This window comes from Bufo bufo, chromosome 2 (genome assembly GCF_905171765.1).
Source record: "Bufo bufo chromosome 2, aBufBuf1.1, whole genome shotgun sequence".
NCBI classification, from domain to species: domain Eukaryota; kingdom Metazoa; phylum Chordata; class Amphibia; order Anura; family Bufonidae; genus Bufo; species Bufo bufo.
In genome coordinates this window covers 467,360,885-467,384,204 of record NC_053390.1, presented here as the reverse complement: position 1 = coordinate 467,384,204, position 23,320 = coordinate 467,360,885, and the positions used below count along the sequence as shown (strand labels likewise).

The following is a 23,320-nucleotide window of genomic DNA, read 5'->3' as shown; positions in this document are numbered from 1 at the left end:
ACAAGGGGCCCTCACCCGTGGTTGAAGACCCATGCAAAACCTCCGGCAACTGCATGCGGTAAGAAGTCACGGTCATGGGCCTGGCCGTGACACAAGTCACTGCCAAGGCCTGTCATTGGCTGCAGCAGCATGTGTAACCCTGTCTATTTAGAAATGTGCAGATGGGGAGTAGAAAAGCAGTGAATAGAGCCAGGGAACAGGAGTGCCAGGGAGGAGGTGCACTGCAGTACTGTGAGATCAGAATGGCACACAATATATGTTTAAACCATGATTACACAAAACTGCAGAAACTGAAACAATTGATATGGGGTTTTTACTGTATAAAAATGTCAGTAAAAAAAAAGGCAAAGCATTTTTTATACAATGCATTATTATGCTTCTTTCAAAACTTGCGTTATTTTCCGGTATTGAGATCCAGCAGATCCATTTAGTCCTCGTGCATTCTGAATGGAAAGAAATCAGTTCAGGGTGCATCAGGATGTCTTCCGCTCCGGCTGCATTCAGTTTTGTGACGGGACACAAAACCACTGCAAGCTGTAGTTTTGTGTCCGGTCATAAAAACGGATCCAGCACTGAAAATAATGTAAGTCAATAGTGACGGATCCATTTTTTTTTTAGGAGCCTAAAAAAACGGATTCGTCACCCACTGAGGCTACTTTCATATCTGCGTTTTTCCTGGATCCGTCATGGATCAGCAAAAACACTTTCGTCATGATAATACAACCATCTGCATCCGTTATAAACGGAGCCGGTTGTATTATCTCTAAAATAGCAATGGACGGATCCATCTCTAAAACCATTGTACATCAATGGAGGACGGATCAGTTTTCTTTTGTGTCAGAGACAACAAATCCGTCACATTAACTTACATTGTGAGTCATGATGAATCCGTCTTGCTCCGCATCCCAGGATGCACTCAAAAACGCTGCTTGCTGCGCTTTTGTGTGCGTCGTGGGAACGCAATAAAACGTAACAGAATGCATTCTGGTGCACTCCATTCCCTTCAGTTTAGTTTTGTCCCAGTTGACAATGAATGGGGACAAAACTGAAGCGTTTTCCTCCGGTATTGAGATCCAATAACAGATCTCAATAGCGGAAAGGGAAAACGCAGGTGTAAAAGTAGCCTGACTTTCGATGTATTTAGTGACAGATCCGTTTTTTTCCCATTTTGATTTTATACAACCGCATCATAACGGAACGATATTGATATTGATATTTTTTATCAATCGCAGCGGCTTCCTGTACTTCGCTAGCCTCCCATTTGAAAGACAGGCTTGCTTGTTTTCTTGGGTAGTCTCAGGGAATACCCCCTAAATTTAGTTGACCAAATGGCAAGTAAGGGGTATTCTTCTGAAGAGGCCTACAGGCTTCTGACCCAGTCGGATGAGGAATGGGAACCCTCATCTGACGAATCCAGCGGGTCAGAATACGAACCTGTAGAAAGCAGTGGCAGTCTGACCCAAAGTTCGGACGACGAGGTTGAGGTCCCTGATACCACCAGGCGTACCCGGCCCCGTGTTGCTAGACCACAGGTTGCGCAGGATCCGCTTAAAGGGCAGCAGAGTGGGGTTGGAGCTGTCGGATTACGTGGTGAGGCATACACCAGCAGCGCAGCCCATCCTGGACCTAGTACCAGCACTGCCGTAGAACATGGTGAAGTGGCGAGCACCAGAAGGGCAGTTGAAGCTGGTACGGTGGCACGTGCATTAGTTCCCCTGTCGCAGCCACCGCACAGACAGGCCCGTAGAGCCCCTAGAGTCCCTGAGGTGCTGGAAAACCCTGATTGGCAGCCCCCAACTTCAGCCGCACCAGTAGTTCCCCCTTTCACCGCCCAGTCTGGAGTTCGGGTTGAGACAGCTCAGATCGGATCGGCACTGGGGTTTTTTGATCTGTTCTTGACTGCAGAGCTCTTGGACTTAGTCGTGGCAGAAACAAATCGATATGCCACTCAATTTATAGCCGCCAACCCGGGAAGCTTTAATGCCCAGTCTTTCCGGTGGAAACCCGTCCAAGTTTCCGAATTTTAAAACTTTTCTGGGCCTTCTCCTCAACATGGGCCTGACAAAAAAGCATGAATTGCGGTCATATTGGTCCACGAACCCAATTCATCACATGCCCATGTTTTCTGCTGCCATGTCCAGGACACGATTTGAGACCATCCTGCGTTTCCTGCACTTTAGTGACAACAGCACCTCTCGTCCCAGAGGCCACCCAGCTTTTGACCGGCTCCACAAAATTCGGCCCCTCATAGACCACTTTAACACCAAATTTGCAGATTTGTATACCCCTGAGCAAAACATCTGCATAGACGAGTCCCTGATACATTTTACCGGGCGCCTTGGCTTCAAACAATACATCCCAAGCAAGCGCGCCCGGTATGGGGTCAAATTGTATAAGCTCTGTGAAAGGGCCACAGGCTATACGCACAAAGATCATACCCTGGAGCCGGTCGGTTGCCCTGACTACCTGGGGAGCAGTGGGAAGACAGTCTGGGACTTGGTGTCACCCTTATTTGGCAAGGGGTACCATCTTTATGTGGACAATTTCTACACAAGTGTGCCCCTCTTCAGGCATTTGTTTCTCAAACAGATTGGCTGCTGTGGCACAGCGCGACCTAGTCGCCGGGGCTTCCCCCAACGGCTCGTTACTACCCGTCTTGCAAGGGGGGAGAGGGCTGCCTTGTGTAACGAAGAACTGCTCGCGGTGAAATGGAGAGACAAGCGTGACGTTTACATGCTCTCCTCCATTCACGCAGACACGACAATCAAAATTGAACGAGCAACTGGAGTCATTGAAAAGCCCCTCTGTGTCCACAACTATAATTCGCTCATGGGAGGGGTGGACTTCAATGACCAGATGTTGGCTCCTTATTTACTTTCCCGCAGGACCAGACGCTGGTATAAGAAGGTGTCTGTATACCTAATTCAATTGGCTATGTACAATAGTTTTGTTCTCTACAGTAAGGCTGGGAGAACAAGATCCTTCCTCAAATTTCAGGAAGAGATCATCGAGAACCTCCTGTATCCAGGAGGTTCCGTGGCCCCAACCACCAGTTTAGTGAGCTGTCTACACGAGCGACATTTCCCCAATGTCGTTGCTGGTACCTAAACCCAAGCGCCACCCCGAAAAAAAATTTGTGTCTCTAGCAGGAGTGGAATAAGGCATGACACCCGCTATTTCTGTCCTGACTGCCCTGACCACACTGCCCTATGCTTAGGAGAGTGTTTCCGGAAGTACCACACACAGGTACACTATTAGTATAGGGATTGTGTGACACAGGACAGGCACACAGGGGTCTTAGGGCCCTTTCACTCACAGCTGCTGCAAACCTCTCCTTTCACCTGGGTCAAAGTGCATAATGTACTTCGCCACATCTGTGGGCGATTTGCGCTTTGCACATTGTCCCATGGGGAAGGAGAGGTTTGTTCTATAAAGGTAAAAAAATAAATAAAATCACAGGTAAGCAAAAAAGTTAATGTTCCAAAAGTTCAATAAAGTTTATAAAAGTTAATGTTCTGTTTCAAATGTTATATAAAGTTAAATGTTAATAAATTGATTGCGTTGCGGCCCTTTTTTTTTTTTACCTTCTAGGTGGACCAACCGATCGACCAGCTGCAGCACTGATGTGCATTCTGACAGAAGCATTGCGCTGCTGTCAGATTACACAAAAGTCGGTGTATGCGGCGTCAGAGCATTTGGCACCCGGGGCGAACCCTTTGAGCATTTGGCACCCGGGGCGAACCCTTTGTTTGGCACCCCCCTCCCCCCCCCCAAGAAAGTTAAGAAAACATGCACAAACTTTTTTCAATGTTTTCAATAATATTTATAAATAAAAATAAAACCCCTTAATAAAATAAACCTCTGCACACACCCTTAACGAAATAAACCCATTAACCCCCCTTAATAAAACCCATTAACCACCCCTTAATAGACCCCTTAACCCTTCCTTAATAAAATAAAAACCTGCACCCCCTTAAACCCCAGTATAATAAACATTGGTGGCGCAGTGCGCCCCCCCAACATAATAAACATTGGTGGTGCAGTGCGCCCCCCCCCAACACCCTAGTATAATAAACATTGGTGGCGCAGTGTGCCCCCCCAACATAATAAACATTGGTGGGCAGTGCGCCCCCCCTCCCTAGCATAATAAACATATAAACATTGGTGGTGCAGTGCGCCCCCCCCCCCAACACCCCAGTATAATAAACATTGGTGGCACAGTGCGCCCCCCCCCCCCAACATAATAAACATTGGTGGGCAGTGCCAATGAGGGTTAAAAAAATAATTAAAAATTAACTCACCACCTCCAATTGATCGCGTAGCAGCCGGTCTCATGTACTTTCTTCAGGACCTGTGGTGATGTCACTGAGCTCATCACATGATACATCACATGATCCATCACCATGGTAATGGACCATGTGATAGAGGCTGGAGCTCAGTGACGTCACCACAGGTCCTGAAGAAATTACAAGGAGACCGGCAGCAGCTACACGATCAATTGGAGGAGGTGAGTTAATTTTTTATTTTTTAACCCTCATTGGCACTGCCCACTGCCCACCAATGTTTATTATACTGGGGGGGGGGCCGCACTCAATGTTTATTATACTGGGGGGGGGGCACACTCAATGTTTATGATACTGGGGGGGCGCACTCAATGTTTATTATACTGGGGGGGGGGCGCACTCAATGTTTATTATACTGGGGGGGGCGCACTCAATGTTTATTATACTGGGGGGGCCGCACTCAATGTTTATTATACTGGGGGGGGGGCGCACTCAATGTTTATTATACTGGGGGGGGCCGCACTCAATGTTTATTATACTGGGGGGGCCGCACTCAATGTTTATTATACTGGGGGGGGGCCGCACTCAATGTTAATGAAGATAACTGACCTGTTAACACCTGAGGGGTTAACTGCCGCTGATGAGGCTGATCGCAGCTCCCTGTCATAGAGGTCGGGTGCCGGCTATTTGATTCCGGCACCCGCCTCCTGCATTTGTATTAACAGGTCAGTTATCTTCATTGGTGGCGCAGTGGCCACAGCCCCTCCCCCGGCCCTTTCCCTCTTCTTATTGGCCGCGGCGGCAGCAGCACAGGGGGAGGGAGAGACCATCTGGAGCCCTGCCCCTATCACAGCGCCACGCCTGGCCCACTCGCCACATTTTTTATTTTTCTTGTTATCCTCAGTCGCGGCTGGCACCCCCCTTGTGAGTGGCACCCGGGGCGGGCCGCCCCCCCGCCCCCCCCCCCATTGGTACGTCACTGTGCGGCGCTGCAAGACGAGATTTCTCCTTTGCAGTAAAAAAGATATGTTTGCCGAGGCTTATGAGCTGAGGGGCGGTGTTCATATGCTTTGGCAAACACTTATACACGTATATAAAAAAATAAAAAAAAATAAAAATTCCGGCAATGATTTATTCATCCACATCGATTGATGTGAATGGAGAAATCGGGTTTGCCAGGGCATATGGGCTGAGTGGGTTTGGATGTTGGGCGGAGCTCCTATGTCCTGGCAGACGCCTTTCCCCTCTTTTTTTTGGCAGAGATTTTTTCATCCACATTGATCGATGCGAATGAAGAAATCTGTGCCGTTCATTTTTTCTTTCAGCCCAGAGGCTGAACGGAAAAAATAATAATCTTATTACCCGTATGCTCAATATAAGGAGAATAGCAGAAACTCCTAATGCTGGCCATACATGTAATGATTGCGGAGACCCTCAAATGCCAGGGCAGTACAAACACCCCACAAATGACCCCATTTTGGAAAGAAGACACCCCAAGGTATTCGCTGAGTGGCATATTAAGTCCATGAAAGATTGAACTTTTTGTCCCAAGTTAGCGAAAAGGGAGACTTTGTGAGAAAAAAAAAAAAATCTTCTATGAACTCGCCATGCCCCTCATGGAATACCTTGGGGTGTCTTCTTTCCAAAATGGGGTCACATGTAGGGTATTTATACTGCCCTGGCATTTTAGGGGCCCTAAAGCATGAGAAGAAGTCTGGAATCCAAATGCCTAAAAATGCCCTCCTAAAAGATACTCATTGGAATTTGGGCCCCTTTGCGCACCTAGGCTGCAAAAAAGTGTCACACATGTGGTATCGCCGTACTCAGGAGAAGTTGGGCAATGTGTTTTGGGGTGTCTTTTTACATATACCCATGCTGGGTGAAAGAAATATCTCTCTAAAATGACAACTTTGTATAAAAAAAAATGGGAAAAGTTTACTTTTACAGAAATATTTCTCTCACCCAGCACGGGTATATGTAAAAAGACACCCCAAAACACATTGCCCTACTTCTCCTGAGTACGGCATTACCACATGTGTGACACTTTTTTGCAGCCTAGGTGCGCAAAGGGGCCCAAATTCCAAAGAGTATCTTTACGATTTCACAGGGCATTTTTTACACATTTGGATTCCAGACTTCTTCTCACGCTTTAGGGCCCCTAAAATGCCAGGGCAGTATAAATACCCCACAAATGACCCCATTTTGGAAAGAAGACACCCCAAGGTATTCCGTGAGGGGTATGGTGAGTTCATGTAAAATTTATTTTTTGTCACAAGTTAGTGGAATATGAGACTTTGTAAGAAAAAATAAAAATAAAAATCATTTTCCGCTAACTTGTGACAAAAAATAAAAACTTCCATGAACTCACTATGCCCATCAACGAATACCTTAGGGTGTCTACTTTCCGAAATGGGGTCATTTGTGGGGTGTTTCTACTGTCTGGGCATTGTAGAACCTCAGGAAACATGACAGGTGCTCAGGAAGTCAGAGCTGCTTCAAAATGCGGAAATTCACATTTTTGTACTATAGTTTGTAAACGCTATAACTTTTGCGCAAACCAATAAATATACACTTATTGCATTTTTTTTAATCAAAGACATGTAGAACAATAAATTTTGAAAAAAATTTATATAGAAATGTCGTTTTATTTGAAACATTTTACAACTGAAAGTGAATTTCGATTAATAACAAAAAAAGTAAAAATGTCAGCAGCAATGAAATACCACCAAATGATAGCTCTATTAGTGAGAAGAAAAGGAGGTAAAATTCATTTGGGTGGTAAGTTGTATGACCGCGCAATAAACCGTGAAAGTAGTGTAGTGCAGAATTGTAAAAAGTGGTCTGGTCATTAAGGGGGTTTAAGCTAGGGGAGCTGAGGTGGTTAATAAAAAAATTCATATGTAGCACAAAATAATACCAATGAAAAGTACAGCTCATCCCACAAAAAACAAGCTGTTATGAATCTTTATCTAAGGAAAAATTACCACTTTTCCTGCAAAGATTTAAAAGAGTTGTCAGAGCTTATTTAGAAAAGGCTGAAGATGCCCTCCTGTCCTGCTCTCACCACGCCCCCCTCCTCTCCTGCTCTCACCACGCCCCCTCCTGTCCTGTTCTCACCACGCCCCCCTCCTGTCCTGCTCTCACGTCCCCCTCCTGTCCTGCTTTCACCACGCCCCCTCCTGTCCTGCTCTCACCAAGCCCCCCTCCTGTCCTGCTCTCACCAAGCCCCCCTCCTGTCCTGCTCTCACCACGCCCCCCTCCTGTCCTGCTCTCACCACGCCCCCTCCTGTCCTGCTCTCACCACGCCCTCTCCTGTCCTGCTATTTGAAGCCATGCCACTTCCTGTCCTGCTCTCGCCACACCCCTTCTGTACTGCTATTTGAAGCCATGCCACTTCCTGTCCTGCTCTCACCACGCCCCTTCCTGTCCTGCTATTTGAAGCCATGCCACTTTCTGTCCTGCTCTCACCACGCCCCCTCCTGTCCTGCTATTTGAAGCCATGCCCCCTCCTGTCCTGCTCTCACCATGCCTACTCCTGTCCTGCTCTCACCACGCCCCCTCCTGTCCTGCTCTCACCACGCCCCTCCTGTCCTGCTCTCACCACGCCCCCTCCTGTCCTGCTCTCACCACGCCCCCTCCTGTCCTGCTCTCACCACGCCCCCTCCTGTCCTGCTCTCACCACGCCCCCTCCTGTCCTGCTCTCACCACGCCCCCCTCCTGTCCTGCTCTCACCACGCCCCCCTCCTGTCCTGCTCTTACCACGCCCCCCTCCTGTCCTGCTCTCACCATGCCCGCCTCCAGTCCAGCTCTCACCACTCCGCCTCCTGTCCTGCTCTCACCACGCCCCCTCCTGTCCTGCTCTCACCACGCCCCCTCCTGCCCTGCTCTCGTCACGCCCCCTCCTGTTCTGCTCTCACAGCTGCCTGTTTCCTCCATCCTTGCAGGTGCCATGGAGGAGCTACCTCGTCCATGCCTGAAGTAGTGTGCTGCTGTCTGGGTCCTAAAGCACCCTGCTTGTATCAGAGGTGCTTTCCTTCTATACTGGCACTCATGTCTGTGCAGGGCTGGCAGGGGCTTAGCAGGGACACTTGTTAAAAGCTAAAATAAAGAAACTTTTGCAGGAGGAAGGGAGACTGAGGGGAAGCTGTGATGGCTGATCTGACTGCAGGCTCTGCCCCCTCTGTTTCCCCTGTACTGAGAGGATCCTGCTAACATGTGAGGATGTAGCAGAGCCAGGAAGGTGCTGAGGACCACAAACTGTGAGCAATCCCAGTGTCTGTCCTGTTTATGGGCCCTCTGCACTGTGTTCTTATCACAGACATGATATTACAGCCAGACCAACAGTTCAGGAGCTTTAACCCCTTGTGAGGTCCGTGATATCAGCAGCAGTCACTGGTCTCACCATCTATAATTGTGTGCCCTCTCCTTACTGCACACTGTATATGGTGATATGTGACCCCCACCACTGCATTTAGAGATCCGTGACCCCCTGTACACTGTAAACGGTGATCCGTGCTAACGCTAGCCAACGAGTGCTGCCGGAAGGCCGCTGCCTTTTTACTTTAATGGGGACAGGTCGAAGATGCGGTCACAGCATGGCAAACATGCTGAGAGGCGGCCGGACAAAAAACGCAGCGTGCTGGGCATTTGTGAATGGGGCCGGAGCGGACTTCCGGCAGCACTCGTGGGCTAGCGTTAGCACGGATCCGGCAGGGGAACAGCCTGCCAGACCCTGCTAACGCTAGTGTGAAAGTAGCCTTAGTCGTTTGATGATAGACAGGATGCTCCTCTCTATGTGAGCAGATCGATTTGTACAAATGTATTCATCAGAGCTCTGGTGCAACAAAGATGTCCCCCGGCTTAACAGCCCCCCTCCTATGGCAGTCCCTGCACCTAAATCTATGACAGCTCAGAGCTGCCGTGGATTTCTGGCTTCATTCGAGTCCGAAAACTGGCGAAAATTAACATAAATTTGTTGGGGCGACTGGTCAAGCCTTCTCCCTGCCATTGTCATGCCCTTTTTTTTTAAAAAGTCACAAACACATAGTTTGCGACTTTTTAACACCACTTTTCAGAAACAAGGGAAATGATAAATCTCCCCCTCTATTAATTCTGTTCATGGCTTAAATCCAATAGTGCAACTAGAAATGACTAGGCCCTACAGCAAGTTTATGAACAGGGCCCCCTCCCTCCCCCCAGTAACATATGTATGATACATTAGCATCGTATTCCTGTGTGCTGCTGGGACTGGGGCGTACGTCCTATTGTTATGACACTAAACTGTGTAAAGTAATTAACACTGAAGAGGACAGTATACTACTACAGAGGGATCTGGATAGATTGGAGGCTTGGGCAGAGAAGTGGCAGATGAGGTTTAACACTGACAAATGTAAAGTTATGCACATGGAAAGGAATAATGCAAGTCACCAGTACATACTAAATGTAAAAACACTGGGTAACACTGACATGGAAAAGGACCTAGGAATTTTAGTGAACAGCAAACTAAGCTGTAGAAACTAGTGTCAGGCAGCTGCTGCCAACGCCAATAAGATAATAGGTTGCATTAAAAGGGGCATAGATGCCCGTGAGGAGAACATAGTGCTACAACTTTACAAATCACTAGTCAGACCACACATGGAGTACTGTGTACAGTTCTGGGCTTCTTTTAACAAGGCAGACATAGCAGAGCTGGAGAGAGTTCAGAGGAGGGCAACTAAAGTAATAACTGGAATGGGGCAACTACAATACTCTGAAAGATTATCAACATTAGAGTTATTCACTTTAGAAAAAAAGACGACTGAGGGGAGATCTAATTACTATGTATAAATATATCAGGGGTCAGTAAAGAGATCTCTCCCATCATCTATTTATCCCCAGGACTGTGACAAGGGGACATCCTCTGCGTCTGGAGGAAAGAAGGTTTGTACACAAACACAGAAAAGGATTCTTTACGGTAAGAGCAGTGAGACTATAGAACTCTCTGCCTGAGGAGGTGGTGATGGTGAGTTTCTGGAGTGTAATAATATTACAGGTTATAGCCACTAGAGAGGGGTCGTTGATCCAGGGAGTTATTCTGATTGCCTGATTGAAGTCGGGAAGGAATTCTTTCCCCCTTAAGTGGGGAAAATTGGCTTCTACCTCACAGTTTTTTTTTTTGCCTTCCTCTGGAACTTGCAGGATAACAGGCCGAACTGGATGGACAGATGTCTTTTTTTGGCCTTACAGTACAGACCAAAAGTTTGGACACACCTTCTCATTCAAAGAGTTTTCTTTATTTTCATGACTATGAAGGCATCAAAACTATGAATTAACACATGTGGAATTATATACATAACAAACAAGTGTGAAACAACTGAAAATATGTCATATTCTAGGTTCTTCAAAGTAGCTACCTTTTGCTTTGATTACTGCTTTGCACACTCTTGGCATTCTCTTGATGAGCTTCAAGAGGTGGTCCCCTGAAATGGTCTTCCACCAGTCTTGAAGGAGTTCCCAGAGATGCTTAGCACTTGTTGGCCCTTTTGCCTTCACACTGCGGTCCAGCTCACCCCAAACCATCTTGATTGGGTTCAGGTCCGGTGACTGTAGAGGCCAGGTAATCTGGCGCAGCACCCCATCACTCTCCTTCATGATCAAATAGCCCTTACTTTCAAAGCTTTCCCAATTTTTCGGCTGACTGACTGACCATCATTTCTTAAAGTAATGATGGCCACTCGTTTTTCTTTACTTAGCTGCTTTTTTCTTGCCATAATACAAATTCTAACAGTCTATTCAGTAGGACTATCAGCTGTGTATCCACCTGACTTCTCCTCAATGCAACTGATGGTCCCAACCCCATTTATAAGTCAAGAAATCCCACTTATTAAACCTGACAGGGCACACCTGTGAAGTGAAAACCATTTCAGGGGACTATCTCTTGAAGCTCATCAAGAGAATGCCAAGAGTGTGCAAAGCAGTAATCAAAGCAAAAGGTGGCTACTTTGAAGAACCTAGAATATTACATATTTTCAGTTGTTTCACACTTGTTTGTTATGTATATAATTCCACATGTGTTAATTCATAGTTTGGATGCCTTCAGTGTGCATCTACAATTTTCATAGTCATGAAAATAAAGAAAACTCTTTGAATGAGAAGGTGTGTCCAAACTTTTGGTCTGTACTGTATATACTATGTATGTTACTGTCTGTATAGCAGTTATTCACTGATGACTGAGTTATTGATATTATATGAGGGGCTCTTGTCTCTATGGAAACAAAGGTGGGCGGGGATGTCATGTGATTGCTCCTCTGAACATGCTTGCTGCAATGCATGCTGGGATTTTAACTTTCATTTTACAGCTGCTCCTCCCACACGGCCGGTCTGAGGAGCTCCTCCAGGATAGCGCGCCATGGTAACAGGTTAGAAAAATGATATATAGCCAGTACATGTCACATGGTATAAATACTTCATGGTTTGGGCTTTTGTCTAGGGCACTTTGGATTTTTGATACTTAGGGTGGCCAACCCCTTTAAACATTTTAGTCTTGAACTCCACCCAGCACTAGAATGGTTTTCTACTAGAGCAGAGTAATATACTTATTTATGTTACTGTGTGCCATGAGCATTTTTTGCAGATAGCAAACTGGCTGATCCATTTCAATTGAACCAAATGAGGAATGCACATGGAAGGTAGCAGTATTTTGCAGATCCATGGTTTGCGGACCGAAATACGTGCATGAAAATTGAAGACATGAAAAGAAATTATTAACTAGAAATATAAATAAAAATCTTAAACTTACTTCCAGTTTCTTCCACGCTGAATGGAAGGGCTTTATCCATCTGCATAAATGTAAGACAACAACTTCAATTATAAAAGCAGCAGAAAAGTAGTATTAACCTTTTAAAGTATATCTCACTACAATGGAATTCTAGAAATGTTTAATAATGGACAAATCAGCAGCACAGTATCAATGACTAATATCTGGTGCAAGTCTCACTAAGAGCTAGGTCCACCAGTCCTTAACCCCTTCAGGCCATAGCCTTATTTCACCTTAAGGACCAGGCCATTTTTTGCAAATCTGACCAGTGTCACTTTATGTGGTGATAACTTTAAAACGCTTTTACTTAGCCAGGCCGTTCTGAGATTGTTTTTTCGTCACATATTGTACTTCATTACACTGGTAAAATTGAGTCAAAAAAATTTGGAAAAATTTTCAAATTTCTAACTTTCAATTTCTCTACTTCTACAATACATATTAATAAGTCCAAAAATAGTTATTAATTTACATACCCCATATGTCTACTTCATGTTTGGATCATTTTGGGAATGATATTTTATTTTTTGGGGATGTTACAAGGCTTAGAAGTTTAGAAGCAAATCTTGAAATTTTTCAGAAATTTTCAAAAACCCAATTTTTAGGGACCAGTTCAGGTCTGAAGTCACTTTGCGAGGCTTACATAATAGAAACCACCCAAAAATGACCCCATTCTATAAACTACACCCCTCAAGGTATTCAAAACTGATTTTACAAACTTTGTTAACCCTTTAGGTGTTCCACAAGAGTTATTGGCAAATAGAGATACAATTTCAAAATTTCACGTTTTTGGAAGATTTTCTATTTTAATAATTTTTTCCCAGTTACAAAGCCTGGGTTAACAGCCAAACCAAACTAAATATTTATGGCCCTGATTCTGTAGTTTACAGAAACACCCCATATGTGGTCATAAACTACTGTACGGGTACACGGCAGGGCGCAGAAGGAAGGGAATGCCATACGGTTTTTGGAAGGCAGATTTTGCTGGACTGGATTTTTCTTGACACCATGTCCCATTTGAAGCCCCCAGATGCACCCCTAGAGTAGAAACTCCAAAAAAGTGACCCCATTTTAGAAACTACGGGATAGGGTGGCAGTATTGTTGGTACTAGTTTAGGGTACATATGATTTTTGGTTGCGCTATATTACACTTTTTGTGAGGCAAGGTAACAAGAAATAGCTGTTTTGGCACCGTTTTTTTTTTTTTGTTATTTACAACATTCATCTGACAGGTTAGATCATGTGATATTTTTATAGACCAGGTTGTCACGGATGCGGCGATACCTAATATGTATACTTTTTTTTTATTTCTGTAAGTTTTACACAATGATTTCATTTTTTAAGCAAAAAAAAATCATGTTTTAGTGTTTCCATAGTCTGAGAGCCATAATTTTTTCAGTTTTTCAGAGATTACCTTGGGTAGGGTATGATTTTTGCGGGATGAGATGACGTTTTTTTTGGCACTATTTACAGGTGCGTGTGACTTTTTGATCGCTTGCTATTACACTTTTTGTGATGTAAGGTGACAAAAAATGGTTTATTTAGCACAGTTTTAATTTTACATTTTTTACGGTGTTTATCTGAGGGGTTAGGTCATGTGATATTTTTATAGAGCCGGTCGATACGGACGCGGCGATACCTAATATGTATACTTTTTTTTTATTTATGTAAGTTTTACATAATAACAGCTTTTTAAAACAAAAAAAATTATGTTTTAGTGTCTCCATATTCTGAGCCATAGTTTTTTTTATTTTTTGGGCGATTGTCTCAGGTAAGGGCTAATTTTTTGCTGGATGAAGTGACGGTTAGATTGGTACTATTTTGGTGGGCAAACGCCTTTTTGATCGCTTGCTGTTGTACTTTTTGTGATGTAAGGTGACAAAAAAATTGTTTATTTAGCACAGTTTTTATTTTTTACGGTGTTCATCTGAGTGGTTAGGTCATGTGATATGTTTATACCCCTATTTTTTACCAATTTTTTTTTACTTTATTTGGGGAAAACAGGCTCATCACCGGAAGGCAGTGTGATGCCTTCCTTAGGCATCGCGCTGCCTTCCATGCGATCGGGTCCCCCCTAAAGCCGCATGGGGACCCGATGGCACCGCCGCCAGCAGCTGAAAACCGCAGGTAAAGCTGCAAACCGCAGGTCTGAATTGACCTGCGGTTTGCGGCGATCACTGACACGGGGGGGTCACGGGACCCCCCCCACGTGCATTTAGCCAAGGTGCCTGCTCAATGATTTGAGCAGGCACCGGGTTCTGATCACCGCCTGCCGGGCGGCGGTGATCGGAAATACACAGGACGTACCCGTACGCCCTGTGTCCTTAAAGGGACACTGACAGGCCCAATAAGCATATTTAGCTATATGTATGACTGCACAGGTCTTCTAATGTGCATTAAAATCGTATAAGTATACCCCCTGTCCACCTTATAAATACAGTAAACTCAAGTTTTATAACCTGATAGAATCGTCTTCTTTCTGCCCAAGGGGCGGCTTTTCAACTTGACTTCTGCCCAGCCAGCCGCCCCCAACTGCCGTTTTGAAGCGCCGCCCAGCTCATCAATATTCACTTCGCTGGGCCGCTTCTGCTGTCCCCAATGTCTTTGAGAGCAGCGCTTCAGAAGAGTGCCCGGCGCAGGAGCAGAACGTAGAGGCTGAAGCGGCCTCTAAGAAGCAGAGGGGACGCAGGCGCGATGTGATCCCGGCCAGTGAGGGTGCCGGGCGCATGCGCTGAAGATGAAATGGAGTCCGATGCCCATAGCTTTGTATTGGGCATGCGCTGCTCTCAAAGACATCAGGGACAGCAGAAGCCGCCCAGCGAAGTGAATATTGATGAGCTGGGCGGCGCTTCAAAACGGCGGTTGGGGGCGGCTGGCTGGGCAGAAGTCAAGCTGAAACGCCGCCCCTTGGGCAGAAAGAAAACGATTCTATCAGGTTATAAAACTTGAGTTTACTGTATTTATAAGGTGGACAGGGGTTATACTTATACGATTTTAATGCACATTAGAAGACCTGTGCAGTCATATATATAGCTAAATATGCTTATTGGGCCTGTCAGTGTCCCTGTAAGTACCAGGACATCAGGGCGTACCGGTACACCCTGTGTCCTGAAGAGGTTAAAAGAGTTTCCAGGATTCTACTATTGATGACCTATCTTTAGGATCGTCGTGTGAGCACAGGCTTTCCTTCATTGTTTACCTGCTTGCCTTCGACATCGCAGTAGGAGAAGGTGCAATTACAAGCCATCCTATTCACTTCTATGGGACTGTTCCTTCCTATACACTTTGAAGTGCTCACCGCTGCAATGTCTCTTTAACCCCTTAAGGGCATTGCCATTTTTCACCTTAAGGACCAGGCCAAATTTTGGACATCTGACATGTGTCACTTTATGTGGTAATAACTTTGGAACACTTTTATTTATCCAAGCCATTCTGAGATTGTTTTCTTGTGACGCATTGTACTTCTTTAATAAATACAACTACAGCATGTAGATTTTGGTCTTGATAGTAGAGATTTTTTATTCAACATACGGCAATATTCATGTTACGTTTCGGCACGCAGGCCTTCCTCAGACACTGCCCATATCCAAAAAAATATAAAAATAAAAATAAATATAGGATTGACCAGAATATAAATAACCATGTTCCATATCACAAATGCATGTATAACAGGATATAAAAAGTAAATTAAAGCGAAGAATAGGCTTCCGTTCGATACAGTTACAATTGCGAACAATTACATAAAAGCGGTTCCTGCAGTAACAAATTGCCATACCAGAGCTATTACAAGACTAGTTGGAGGACTAAGCGAAGGCACCTAAGAGGAAAAGAAAAACTGTAGTGCTATCTTTTGCACTGTATGATCTATAGAATTAGAAAGTCGTCCAAATTTTCTCACAAGTTCTGATTTTAAAGCCAAAATTAGTTATAGTCTGTATATAATTTTAATTTAAGGAAAGAATACCAGGTACAGAGAGGTAACATTCCCATAAATGATTTTAAGTAACATCTTGGATCCGTGGTACTTACCTATGCCGCAGGTGTGTAAATGCTGTAATTGTATTTATTATTGGAAACAGGGTTGGAACGATACTTATAGCATTTTCAGGGAGTGCAAGGAATTGATCCAGGCTACAGAAACACAACTTCAAGAAGTCCTATCCAAAGAGGATTACGCTCAGCTTCAAAAATAAAATCACCTCTACCCTGACTGAATGCCCTAAGGAAATTGAAGCCACTAAAAGACAGAAATTCCTGAGAGATACAGAGGACTATAGTCAGAATCATGTATATAAATGGCCAGATGTATCTTCTCGTCCGCAACGTGCCGGCAGGAGGTCGCCATCAGCAGACTCTTTCCGCTACGCTTCTAGCGAGGACTCCCAACATCAACCTCGTCTAATGGAACCACAACCAACCTGCAGACCAAGAAGAGGGCAAAAGGGTGGTAATACAATAGGATTAAGCAATCTGACTATTACAACACGCTCACAGGTACAGCCACTGGTGTTTAACATCTCTTCTGTTTCATTAAGTCCAGCACAACTCTCACTCTTACAAAAGGGCCTGTCTTTTTGTCCATTATATGCACCTGACACATTCTAGTTACATATGCACTTACAGAAGCTATATCAGAATGTTCGCCTTAAAGTAAATTTTTGGAGTCTCCCGACATCCGATAGAAACAGGTTAGAACCAAAATCTGTAATCTCAATAGAGACATTGGGTTTGAGGAACAAAAGTTCATATTCTCCACCCAAAAGTTATCCTCCGGTAGAAACGTTTATTGGCCTAGTCCAGAGGGATATGGAAAGCTTTAGGAAGGAATTAGTAAAATGTAAATATACAGTAAATTTTCCCATAATCTCAGTACCACCGATCGACAAGCCCTAAATGCATTATGCCAAGAAATAAATCTGGTTATTAAACCAGCAGATAAAGGTGGGGCTCTACTTACAATGGATAAGAGTAAATACAATGCAGTGATTAAGTTATGTAGAGAAAAAAGAGAGGCTCCAGCACTCGTAGTAAAAGTTTTCCGGTCCCAGTCTTTATTCCACCAAACTTGTCATGTACAAACACAGTGGCACTCCTTCCCACTCCCCCCCAGATTTACGCGTTTCGAACACTTCTGTTCTTACTCATAATCTCAGTGATTAAGTGCCAACTAAACTATTCTCAGATTTACCAAAAATTATCCCAGAACCCTACTCGTCAAATTGTCTCCAAGATTCATCATACATTGCAACACTATAGGTCGAAAGGAATAATTGATGATGCAACAGTAAATTATCTTACTAACCCGAATCCAGTTACACCAGTATTTTATGTACTACCTAAAATACATAAAAACTCGGAAAAAAAACCTGGTCGCCCCATAGTGGCAAATTCAGTTCTCTCACCACTGTCCATTTTCCTGGAGAAAATTCTGACACCTCATATCAAAAACACAAAATCCTTTTTGTTAGATACATCGCCCTTTTTGACAGTCAAACAATTTACAACCCTTACCACCAGAAGCTATTCTGGTAACCTGGGATGTAGCAAGTCTCTATACTTCCACCATAAGTGTAATGACCGGCGTCACGCAAAGGGAGGGAAATGGGAAGGCCCTGTCCAAGGGAGAGGGAAAGGTGGTGACCCCTGACTCACCTTGCGGCTGGCACCTGACTGCCCTGACGTCCCTAGACGGGTTCCTCACCCGTACGCCGATCACGTGCCTAAACCCTGGCTTTCCCTAAGATGAGCCCTGTGTAGTGAACGGGGCGGTGGGATCACTAGTCCGCACCACTGACACTAAGAGGAAAACACCAAGGAGATGACAGACAATACAGACTAACATATAATCCCAGGTGGGCGACCACAGCAGACGCCAAAGGCCCAACAGGGATCCGGAGGGCAACGTTCTGGAACAACAACCAGGGAACACAGCTACACAGCTCCAGTGGGTCAGTATAGAAGTCCAGGCAGGAAGCTCTATATCTGGCAACCAGAGAAGTGAGAGAATATAAGGAGGTTAGAAGTGCTGGACAAGAAACAGCTGAGGAGAAGAAGCTATGGATCCCTGAGTGAGCCAAAAAGGGTTGCAAGGCAAACCCAGAAAGCTACCATTACGAAACAGCACTGTCTTTGTACATAGAACGCGCAGCCACCCGCTCTGACTTCCTGACCCCGGGTATAACGGAGTCAGACGTGGCTCTTGACACCCTCGTGACAATAAGGTGATATGAGCAGTATTTATTTTATGCACTTGGCGCTCACAATCTAAGGTCCCTATCAGTATGTCTTTGGATTGTGGGAGAAAACTGGAGGAAACCCACGTAAACATAGGGAGAACATACAAACTCCATGCGGATTTGAACCTAGGACCCCAGCGCTGCAAGGCACCAATGCTAACCACTGGCCACCGTGCTGCCCAAAAGAAAGCTTATTACATTTTACAGACATGCACACAGAGGTAATCATTAGAACTTGTAGTATCAAATAACTTCTTTTTAATTCAAGATTACTTCTATATACAGAGACAGCTCCTGCACCTGCCCGATCACATCACGTACATGCACGTGGGAATGCGGTAAGGCACCGCATTCCCCCACGTACATGTACGTAATATTGCGAGAAGTTCCTGTTTATACTGATTAGTTGGATCACTCTCTAGCACCTCGTAACAGTCCTTAGGAGCCAGTAGAGACTCACACATGGATCTATACATAGAGGTATCAAGAATAACCGTATTACCACCATTATCAGAGGGTTTAATGGTTATATTTCTATCTTGTTCTAGATCATTTAAAGCTTTAATTTCCTTTAAACATTTTCTTTTTATTATGTTTATCAACATCAAAAAGCATATAATTACATATACTTTAGTACTTTTGAAAAAAGGCAGGACCAGTGCAACTGATCAATAAAGCAATACATCTTAAGTCACAAATATAACCTACATCATATGTAAGCAGGGGGTCTTTCGACCTAACTTATCATGCATTGTGAAATATACGATTCTCATACACTTATTGTTCCAAAAGTAGTGAACAGAAAACATAACTTAAATCAGGAAATACACAAAAACACAGAGTCATAAAACAAAAAGTCGAGTTAGTTCACTTCATTAGTGAGTTCTACATGAATCTTAAGTCTAGAGACTGCATTATGCTTAGCCTAATTTCACATTACTTCCACTTGATCCGGTGCTTATAGGAATAGGTAATATGGCCTAACCAAATGGCTCCTAACTTGATCACTCCCAAGGTAATCTCATAACCCATTTCCATAATATTTTTATGGGGAATAAATTTGCCTTCTGGTTTCCATAGCAATACTAGGGGAGCGGTAAGTGTCAAGTGACCTGGGCAGATCTTATTCATGATGCCTTCCACCAATTCCCAAAATTGCCTAATTTTCGGACAATACCACCATATGTGGGAAAGGCTGTCCAGTCCCTCCAGACACCTCCAGCAGTCACTCGAATTACCTAGGTGAATTTTGTATAGGAATTCAGGCGTGCGGTACCATCTAGTGAGGGTTTTAAGTGAGCTCTCCTGCACCTTGACACATCTGGAGAACCCATGTGAGTGTGACAGGATGAAGGATCTACTAGAGTCTTCTAAACTTATATTTAGTTCTTTTTCCCATTCCCTTAGGTAGGAGTGTGGTGTGTCACTCCTTTTTTCTATGATCTGTCTGTATATCAGTGATAGGCCTTTAGATGGTAATTTTGGCAGTAAGACCATGGTCTCCAACCAAGAGGGGTCTACCATCGGTAGGTGTTTTGATGACTTAAACTTCCTACATGTAACCTCAAAATCCAATTTTTGTATATCCATACCCAATTTCGGTGGTTCGCCTCGGAGGGATTCATAGAAATCAGAGGAAAAGGGTAACCTCGATATATCTCCCACTCTGATCTCAGATACTGAGTCCCATACTGGGATAGTCTCCATCACCTTGTCAGAGAGAACATAAGGCAATACTTCAAGAGGAGTAACTGGGGATAAACAACCTTTACTGAGATTTGGCGCCGGTGACTTCTGGCACTCCTTAATAGTGCCAATGGTGGTAACACTTATGAGCCCCAGGGAGCCTGATGTTTGGGGTTTGTGCAAAAGCGAGTGTACTCCTTGTTTCCCTAACACTTCTCTTTCCATGCGCACATGCAGGGGTGCCTCCTTTGGTCTAGCTAAAGCTAACCATCTCTCCAAATGAATAGCCTGAACATATGCATACATGTCTGGTAATGAGATCCCTCCATGCTTCCTCTTTCTTGTAAGTAGGGAGTAAGTAATTTATCTAGGAAGGCTCTAGGTATCAATATTGGAAGTGAACGCAGCACATATAGCAGTTGTGGAAGAATATACAGTGGGATGCGAAAGTTTGGGCAACCTTGTTAAAAGTCATGATTTTCCTGTATAAATCGTTGGTTGTTACGATAAAAAATGTCAGTTTAATATATCATATAGGAGACACACACAGTGATATTTGAGAAGTGAAATGAAGTTTATTGGATTTACAGAAAGTGTGCTATAATTGTTTAAACAAAATAGGCAGGTGCATAAATTTGGGCACTGTTGTCATTTTATTGATTCCAAAACCTTTAGAACTAATTATTGGAACTCAAATTGGCTTGGTAAGCTCAGTGACCCCTGACCTACATACACAGGTGAATCCAATTATGAGAAAGTATTTAAGGGGGTCAATTGTAAGTTTCCCTCCTCTTTTAATTTTCTCTGAAGAGTAGCAACATGGGGGTCTCAAAACAACTCTCAAATGACCTGAAGACAAAGATTGTTCACCATCATGGTTTAGGGGAAGGATACAGAAAGCTGTCTCAGAGATTTCAGCTGTCTGTTTCCACAGTTAGGAACATATTGAGGAAATGGAAGACCACAGGCTCAGTTCAAGTTAAGGCTCGAAGTGGCAGACCAAGAAAAATCTCGGATAGACAGAAGCGACGAATGGTGAGAACAGTCAGAGTCAACCCACAGACCAGCACCAAAGACCTACAACATCATCTTGCTGCAGATGGAGTCACTGTGCATCGTTTAACCATTCGGCGCACTTTACACAAGGAGATGCTGTATGCGAGAGTGATGCAGAGGAAGCCTTTTCTCCGCCCACAGCACAAAAAGTGCCGCTTGAGGTCGGCTAAAGCACATTTGATCAAGCCAGCTTCATTTTGGAATAAGGTGCTGTGGACTGATGAAACTAAAATTGAGTTATTTGGCCATAACAAGGGGCGTTATGCATGGAGGAAAAAGAACACAACATTCCAAGAAAAACACCTGCTACCTACAGTAAAATATGGTGGTGGTTCCATCATGCTGTGGGGCTGTGTGGCCAGTGCAGGGACTGGGAATCTTGTCATAGTTGAGGGACGCACGGATTCCACTCAGTATCAGCAGATTCTGGAGACCAATGTCCAGGAATCAGTGACAAAGCTGAAGCTGCGCCGGGGCTGGATCTTTCAACAAGACAACGACCCTAAACACTGCTCAAAATCCACTAAGGCATTTATGCAGAGGAACAAGTACAACGTTCTGGAATGGCCATCTCAGTCCCGAGACCTGAATATAATTGAAAATCTGTGGTGTGACTTAAAGAGAGCTGTCCATGCTCGGAAGCCATCAAACCTGAATGAACTAAAGATGTTTTAAAGAGGAATGGTCCAAAATACCTTCAACCAGAATCCAGACTCTCATTAGAACCTACAGGAAACGTTTAGAGGCTGTAATTTCTGCAAAAGGAGGATCTACTAAATATTGATTTCATTTCTTTTTTGTGGTGCCCAAATTTATGCACCTGCCTAATTTTGTTTAAACAATTATAGCACACTTTCTGTAAATCCAATAAACTTTATTTCACTTCTCAAATATCACTGTGTGTGTCTCTTATATGATATATTTAATTGACATTTTTTATCGTAACAACCAACGATTTATTGAGGAAAATCATGACGATTAACAAGGTTGCCCAAACTTTCGCATCCCACTGTATGTGGTTAATACATTTTTCCTACCTATCCAGGAAATCCTAGGTGTCAAGGATTTATTCAGGAACGTTTGGACTTTTGCTATTAGGGGGGAGTAATTTAAATGAAACAAATGGGCAGGATTGGCTGGTATCATCACTCCTAAATATTTTATCGCTGTGGAGGGCCACTTAAAAGGGGACATATCCTTAATCTTTCTCAATTGAGTGGGGGATAAAGAAACTCCAATGGCCCCAGACTTCTCAAGATTAATTTTAAAATTGGAGATTTCTCCAAAGGTATTGAAGATATCCAGTATTTGCTTCATTGCTTCATTAGGGTTGGTGACCATAAATAGCAAGTCGTCAGAAAATGTTGCCATCTTATGTGTATCTCCTCTCAATTGAATTCCTCTGATATCAGGGTTTTGCCTAAATTTCAGCAGTAATGTTTCTAGAACTAATATGAACAGAGTTGGGGAAAGGGGACATCCCTGCCTAGTACCATTTCTGATGATAAAGGGGTCCGACAGGGTGCAGTTTACCAAAATACGGGCTGTGGGAGCTGAGTACAAGGAGAAAATAGCTTTGACAAATACATCTGGAAAGACAAACGCTAGCAATGTACTTCGCATGTAAGGCCAACCTACTCTGTCAAATGCCTTTTCGGCATCAGTCCCCAGTAAGATTAAAGGCATGTTTTTCTTCCTGGCGTAACAGACCGCATTCACCACTCAACTAATGTTATGCCTACCTTCTCTGCCAGGCACAAATCCTACTTGCTCCTCCCCCACCAGCCCAGGCAGCAAACCAGCCATACGGTGACTTAGCAGTTTAGCCCACCATTTTAAATCTGTATTAAGTGGCGAAATTGGACGATACCACACGCTTCCGGATCCTTCCCCTCTTTGGGAATAATAGTGATAGTTGCCGCCTGTGCCTGTGGAGGAAGAGCCGAACCGCAGAGAAGGGAGTTGCAAAGCTTAGTGAAATACGGTATCAGTATGTCCGCAAATTTCTTATAATATATTATAGGGAGACCATCCGGTCCTGGGCTTTTCCCCGTTGGAATGCTGTGTAGAACTTTAGCAACTTCCTCCTCCGTAAACGGTTTCAGCAGATCCGTTTTATCGTTGGCCGACAAGGTAGGCATATCAATAGATTTCAAAAAGTCATTGATGCGGTTTTGCAGGGATGTATTATCACTAGTTTCAGTCCCCCTTTCGCTCTCCAGATTGTATAGAGAAATTATTTTGCTATTGCCGGAGTAGCAGTTAAT

At 44.2% G+C, this 23,320-nt stretch overlaps 1 protein-coding gene across 5 annotated transcripts in view; it reads right to left on the bottom strand.

Moving 5' to 3' along the window:
- Positions 1 to 23,320, bottom strand: part of LOC120989528 (protein mono-ADP-ribosyltransferase PARP14-like) — a 245,264-nt gene that overhangs the window by 141,375 nt on the left and 80,569 nt on the right. For 4 of the 5 annotated variants that reach the window (XM_040417684.1, XM_040417688.1, XM_040417687.1 and 1 more), the window contains one exon: positions 12,061 to 12,100. In XM_040417684.1, coding sequence (XP_040273618.1) covers positions 12,061 to 12,100 — 40 coding nt within the window. Of the gene's footprint in view, positions 1 to 12,060; positions 12,123 to 23,320 lie in introns of all 5 variants that reach the window. The other variant, XM_040417685.1, reaches the window with a different exon arrangement.